The 6,111-nt window shown below is 52.0% G+C and overlaps 1 protein-coding gene across 1 annotated transcript, besides 1 other annotated feature; it reads left to right on the top strand.

Annotated features, from left to right (window-relative positions):
* Positions 1-404: part of a sequence feature (pseudo-gene of trefoil factor) that runs on past the window's edge.
* Positions 405-1,202: 798 nt separating this feature from the next.
* Positions 1,203-4,766, top strand: CYME_CMH001C (similar to hedgehog protein; the record flags this gene model as incomplete). The annotated part of the gene is made up of 1 exon (XM_005535939.1): positions 1,203-4,766. One exon carries the CDS (start codon positions 1,203-1,205, stop codon positions 4,764-4,766), a length of 3,564 nt encoding a protein of 1,187 aa, XP_005535996.1.
* Positions 4,767-6,111: the final 1,345 nt, after the last annotated feature.

Genomic DNA, 6,111 nt, shown 5'->3' with positions numbered 1-6,111 from the left:
TGAGCTACTCACCGCAGCAGTGTCTGGAGGCTGGTTGCTGCCTGGAGCTCGGCAACGAGTGCTTCCAGCCGGTTACTGAGCACGTGTGTCAGGCGTATGGGTACATCTCGAACTCGCTGAGCAGCACGACCGGGAACGTATCGAACTCGACGTATATTCCATGCGGGCCCGAGTGCTGCAACGCCAGGACGCAGAACTGCACGTACAACCCCTTCAGCAACAACAACAACCAGCAGCAGCAGCAGCAATTGCAACAACAGCAGCAACAACAGGCGCTGCTGCCGTCGTTCTGTGTGTGCAAGGACCCTACGAAGCAGTGCGGGACATACCTGATCGCTTCGGATAACCTTGTGAACAAGGTGCGTTGCTGCCGCTCTGATCAGGAGTGCATCAGCAACGAGTGATTGTTGATTAGACCTACGCCGACTCCGAGTGCCGTTATTGCGACTGCAACTGCGTCTCCAGGTGCGTCGGTATTGGTGTCGACCTCGACGCGTGCCTCAGCAAGTGCTTCAGTATGAACCACTGCGTTGACGCCAGCTATCCGTACGGCCCCGCGCGCGAACACAGAACTAAATTATGTTTCAGTTATTGGTATATTGATTCCATGAGGATCTTAGTTGTGTAATATAGTTCGCACGTGCATGCACGCAACCTTCCAGTCCGGGTTGGCGGCCCATAATCCAATGTTGAGGGTATCTGGACACCAAACTTCCCCCTAGACGGGATGCCAACAAATATGCAGATGGCGTGCAGTAAGAGGGAGTTGTTCGTACTGCGTCATAGCGGGCCGGGTCCGAATGTGCGACGGGCACGCCATTAGCCTTTTTCGATATTTGGACTCTGCATGTGTATCTGAAACACGACTGCGGCGTAGACTGCTATCTTGTACTGCCATTACGAGAGCGCCATCATGAAACTCGGTAGAAGACGCTGCAAAATATCTTTGTCCGTTTATGCCAGAAATGTCCCGTTTCGGGAGCGCCGTGCGCAGATCTGCATCATTCAGAAGGCGGTGCTTGACGCGCTCCCGTGCTGCTTACCTCAGAATACTTCGTTGAGAGTGGTGGTGGTAAGGACGGAGACAGCAGTGACAACAGTACCAGCAGCTGGAGTCTCTCCTATCCCTGGAGATTCTAAGCAACTCGTTTCTCTCAGTGGCGCTTTCTTTTCACTGGTGCAGAACCCCTTTCGTATCCTATATGCGAAAAAGATATTTTTCTATATTGAAACTCCTCGTTATAGTATTGGTTGTGTCGGGAACGCACGCAGTTCGTGGAGTTTTGTCCTCCGAAGATACTTTTTTATGGACCTGGATCGGTGGCAGTAACTCTACCGGCAGTTCAGGTAGCTACGGTGTTCAGGGTGTGCCGAACACCAGCAACGTGCCTCCGGCGCGGTACGGTGCGGCCTTCTGGACCGGCGCTGACGGAGTGCTCTGGTTGTTTGGTGGTGGCAACTCGGACGGCGTCTTCGGTGATCTCTGGAACTACAATCTGAGCACGTTCTCTTGGACCTGGGTTGGAGGCTCGGCATCCCTCAACTCTGCAGGGGTATACGGCTACCTCGGAGTTCCCAACAAAAGCAACAATCCGCCTTCGAGGACGCAATCCGCTGCATGGAGTGACAGCAACGGAAACCTTTGGCTATTTGGAGGCCGTAATTTGAGCTCGGGCTATAGTGATATGTGGATGTATAATGTATCGTCGGGCGAGTGGACATGGGTGCAGGGATCCAACGAGACCAACGTTTCCCCGACATATGGTCCTCTTGGGAAGTCGTCTTCAAGCAACACGCCTGGCGGTCGTTACCAACCGGCGACCTGGGTTGGCTTGGATGACCAGTTTTATCTCTTTGGTGGATCTGGTCCTAATGGAACTGTTTACGGTGACTTGTGGCAGTACAACACAGTGACCAACGAATGGAGCTGGATAGGTGGCACCCAAGAGCTGGACCCCTCCGGAAGCTATGGTGCGTTTCGCCAGGCATCGCCGAGCAATTATCCCGCGGGACGTTACGGAGCCACATCGTGGCGAGACCTTGATGGGAACTTTTGGCTCTTTGGAGGTTTCGGACAGATTGAAACATTTGGCGGTCTCAATGATTTATGGCTGTACAATATCAGCTCCAGAGAATGGACTTGGATGTCTGGAAATGACAGTGTTGGTTCGAATGGGTCGGTATACGGCGAGAAAGGAGTGCCGTCATCGAGTAACACTCCGGGGTACAGATCCTTTTCCTCTGGATTTGTAGACTCGTCAAATACTCTGTATCTCTTCGGTGGTTATTCATCCGGTTTCTGCAACGACCTGTGGACGTTCAATATTACGAGTCTTGAATGGACTTGGGTAGACGGTGACAATACAACGGATGGAGCCTATAGTTACGGCGAGCTTAACAAGACAAGCAATACAACGCTTCCACCTCCGCGAGCTGATGCAGTTCTTTGGAATACCGGTCAAAACGACCCGGTGCTGTTCGGAGGCGAAGGCGGCACAGGTCCCCTTAACGACCTCTTCACATTATACATCGCAACACCGACGCCTACGCCGACCGCTACACCGACACCGGCGGCAACACCAACACCTACGCCTAGGCCGACCGCAACACCGACACCGACGCCTACTGCGACACCATCGCCTACGCCTACGCCAACTGCAACACCGACACCAACGCCTACGCCAACTGCAACGCCGACACCTACACCGACGCCAACTGCGACACCTACACCGACGCCAACTGCGACACGAACGCCTATGCCTACGCCGACGGCAACGCCGACACCAACGCCAACTGGGACACCAACGCCTACACCTACGCCAACTGCAACACCGACACCTACACCGACACCGACTCGGACACCAACGCAAACTGCAACACCAACGCCTACGCCAACTGCAACGCCGACACCTACACCGACACCTACACCAACTGCAACACCAACGCCTACGCCTACGGCAACCGCGACACCGACACCAACATCTACGCCAACGCCTACGGCAACTGCAACACCAACGCCAACTGTGACACCAACGCCTACGCCTACGCCTACGCCGACGGCAACACCAACTGCGACACCAACTGCAACACCGACTGCAACTCCTACGCCTACGCCAACTGCAACACCGACACCGACACCGACACCGACACCGACACCAACGCCAACTGCGACACCAACGCCTACGCCTACGCCAACTGCGACACCGACACCGACACCAACGCCTACGCCAACTGCAACGCCGACACCAACACCTACGCCAACTGCGACACCAACGCCTACGCCAACTGCAACGCCGACACCTACACCGACACCTACACCAACTGCAACACCAACGCCTACGCCTACGGCAACCGCGACACCTACACCGACACCTACACCAACTGCAACACCAACGCCTACGCCTACGACAACCGCGACACCGACACCTACACCGACGCCAACACCAACTGCGACACCGACACCAACGCCAACTGCGACACCTACACCAACACCTACGCCGACGGCAACACCGTCACCTACGCCTACCCCGGCAATAGCCGGTGTTGCATTCTCTGCGGTGGTCAGTGTGGTGAACAAGACCGTGTGTGTTGATGTTGCGGTCGTTCTCCAGGATAACTTAGAAACCAAGCTGAATGGAACTGGAGCGAACGTCACTGTGTCGGATAACTGCGATAGTATCTTCGTGTCAATAGCCTCGCGGTTCGCCGACTGGTACGAGAGAAGCAGCCTCGACGTTCAACGTGTATTCAGCGCAACATCAGCAGTGAATGCAAGCTACAATATCTCTATCTTAGCACCTACCGCGCTCGTATCCAACGTGACGAAGATCTCTACCAATTTTACAAGTAGCGTTCCAAGTATCCTGCCAAGTGGAGCGAGTCTCGTGGCGATCTCGACTCCGAAAGTTGTGCCAACACCCACACCCACACCTACACCGACACCGACACCAACACCGACAACTTCAGCAACGCCTACGCCTACCGTCTCAGTGACGCCTTCACCGACAGCAAATGTTACACAGGTTTCTGTGGGTGGCGGCGCTGCGGTCTGCTTCCCAGCGGGTGCTTCGGTGCTTATTGATGGTCTTGGCAAGACGCGGCGGATAAGCGAATTGCGCCCGGGTATGACCGTAATCGGCGTCGATTCACGTGGGCGACTGGTCGAGGACACAGTTCTGGGGTGGTTGCACAAAGAGACTCGCGCCACAGCAGAAATCCTATTGATCAAGACGCGTTCGGGGAAGGAGCTGCGCTTGACGAGGCAGCATCTGGTGTACCGGATGAACGAGAACCCGAGAGTCCCGGGCCGCAAAATGACAGCTGTGTCGAGTCTTTCACATGAGAAAGAGCAGCACATACAGAAGATCCTCGAACTGGAGACGTCTGTAGGTGAAGCGGTTTTCGCAGAAGATATCCGCATAGGCGACGCCTTATTCGACATTGCTGCGCACCTGCCGGACCCCGTGGTGGCAATTGACACTCTCGTTACGAGTGATGGCCTCTATGCGCCGCTGACGCGCTCAGGGCGCCTTGTGGTAGACGGAATTCTTGTTAGTTGCTACGGGACCTATGCATCGCACACTGTGGCACATGCTGTATTGTGGCCTGCGCGGGTTGAACTTTTGCGCAAGATATGGGGATCAGCGCTCGGCTCTGACAGCACGGAAGGTATCATGCCATATGCAGAAGGACTGTACCGCGTATGGACAAGTGCAGCACGTATTCTGAAAGATAGTCGCGTGAATGCTATAGCTGTTGCCTGCTAAGAATGCGCTGCGAAGCAAAGAAGGGGGAGAGCTGATACTGGAGACCAACTCTGAGATGCCTTGCAGACACTTTGCGACTTTTTTTACGAGTATTATTCGTAGTAGGATTCTCCGAACCGAAAAAGATCCAGGGGGAGGCTGTTTTGATATGCGGACCAAGAACGAAATCTTAGCACCAATAGGGAAGGCGGAGTGCCTTGCAGAGAGAGGATTTCCGCAAAAGAGAAATCCAGTCAGAAACATTTGTCGTCAAAAAAATGAACTGGAGAAAAGAACCAACCGTGGCTACAGCATCCGAGGCGGTCCGATTGAAAAAGATGCGATCAACTCTACAGGTGCATGGATCGTTGAGAATTCCATGGGTGCTCTCAGGTGCCAAAGGCATCCGTCGAAATATGCTCGAAGTGAGAGATTATCGGTTTCGTATGTGGATATGCTCATGAACGGATTTGCGCGCAATCGAGATTCGATCGGAGGGAAGCACCCTGTACCCCAAATGGGATACACTCGCTCAAGTCGCGGGAGAATTGCTACAGTATATGATACGTTAACCAGATTTTCGCTGGGCGGAAAAAGCCAAAATTGGTTTATAGCGGCTCGAGATTTCCTCTCAAGCACAGGAACGATAAAGGAAAGATTCACTATCAAAAGTGTAAACATATGAAAATTGCCGATTAGAACCTCGTAAGGTATGATGATGCCCACAAAAAAAAGCAAAGGCGTACAATTAGAGGTACAAGACAGCGAACCTAACATGGAGAGAAAACACGAAGAGAAAACGAGCGAGAGTGATAATCAAGAATAAACTACATCTAAGACATGAAAACAGAAATATGATTAATCCCATGAAAAATTACAGAAAAGGATTCGCCCCTAGAAAAAGCATCCAAATCATAGTCGATATAAAGACTAGAACGGGTGCTAATAAGTACAGAGCAACGATTTATAACATGGTAAATTTTTGGTCTAATATCATTTAGAAAGAAGAGAGCCAAAAGAGTTGATATAAGGAGCATGCCGGAAAGTACTCTATTATTAAGGAGACAAAGCAGGGTGACAAAAGAGTCATGCAAAAAGGTGCTATGAAAATGCAGGCAGAGCTTGGCTCCAATTACTACGTAGATTAGAGCACATTCTTTAAAAAAACCCTGCCTTATACCTAAGAAGCTGTACCAAAATCGAAATCCGTTATAATAGCAACGCCCGGCACTGATCTATTCTGCAATCTAAAAACCAAGATATAGAAAAAAATGGAACAAAAAATCTTTAATAAAAAGCGGTAAATACAGAAAGATAATTCGATATACAAGAAAGATAAAAATATGAGGATGATGGAGAATGGGGG

Source organism: Cyanidioschyzon merolae, chromosome 8 (genome assembly GCF_000091205.1).
Source record: "Cyanidioschyzon merolae strain 10D DNA, chromosome 8, complete genome".
Classification (NCBI taxonomy): domain Eukaryota; phylum Rhodophyta; class Bangiophyceae; order Cyanidiales; family Cyanidiaceae; genus Cyanidioschyzon; species Cyanidioschyzon merolae.
Note: the sequence above shows the minus strand (reverse complement) of the source record. Positions and strands in the feature narration are given on the sequence as shown.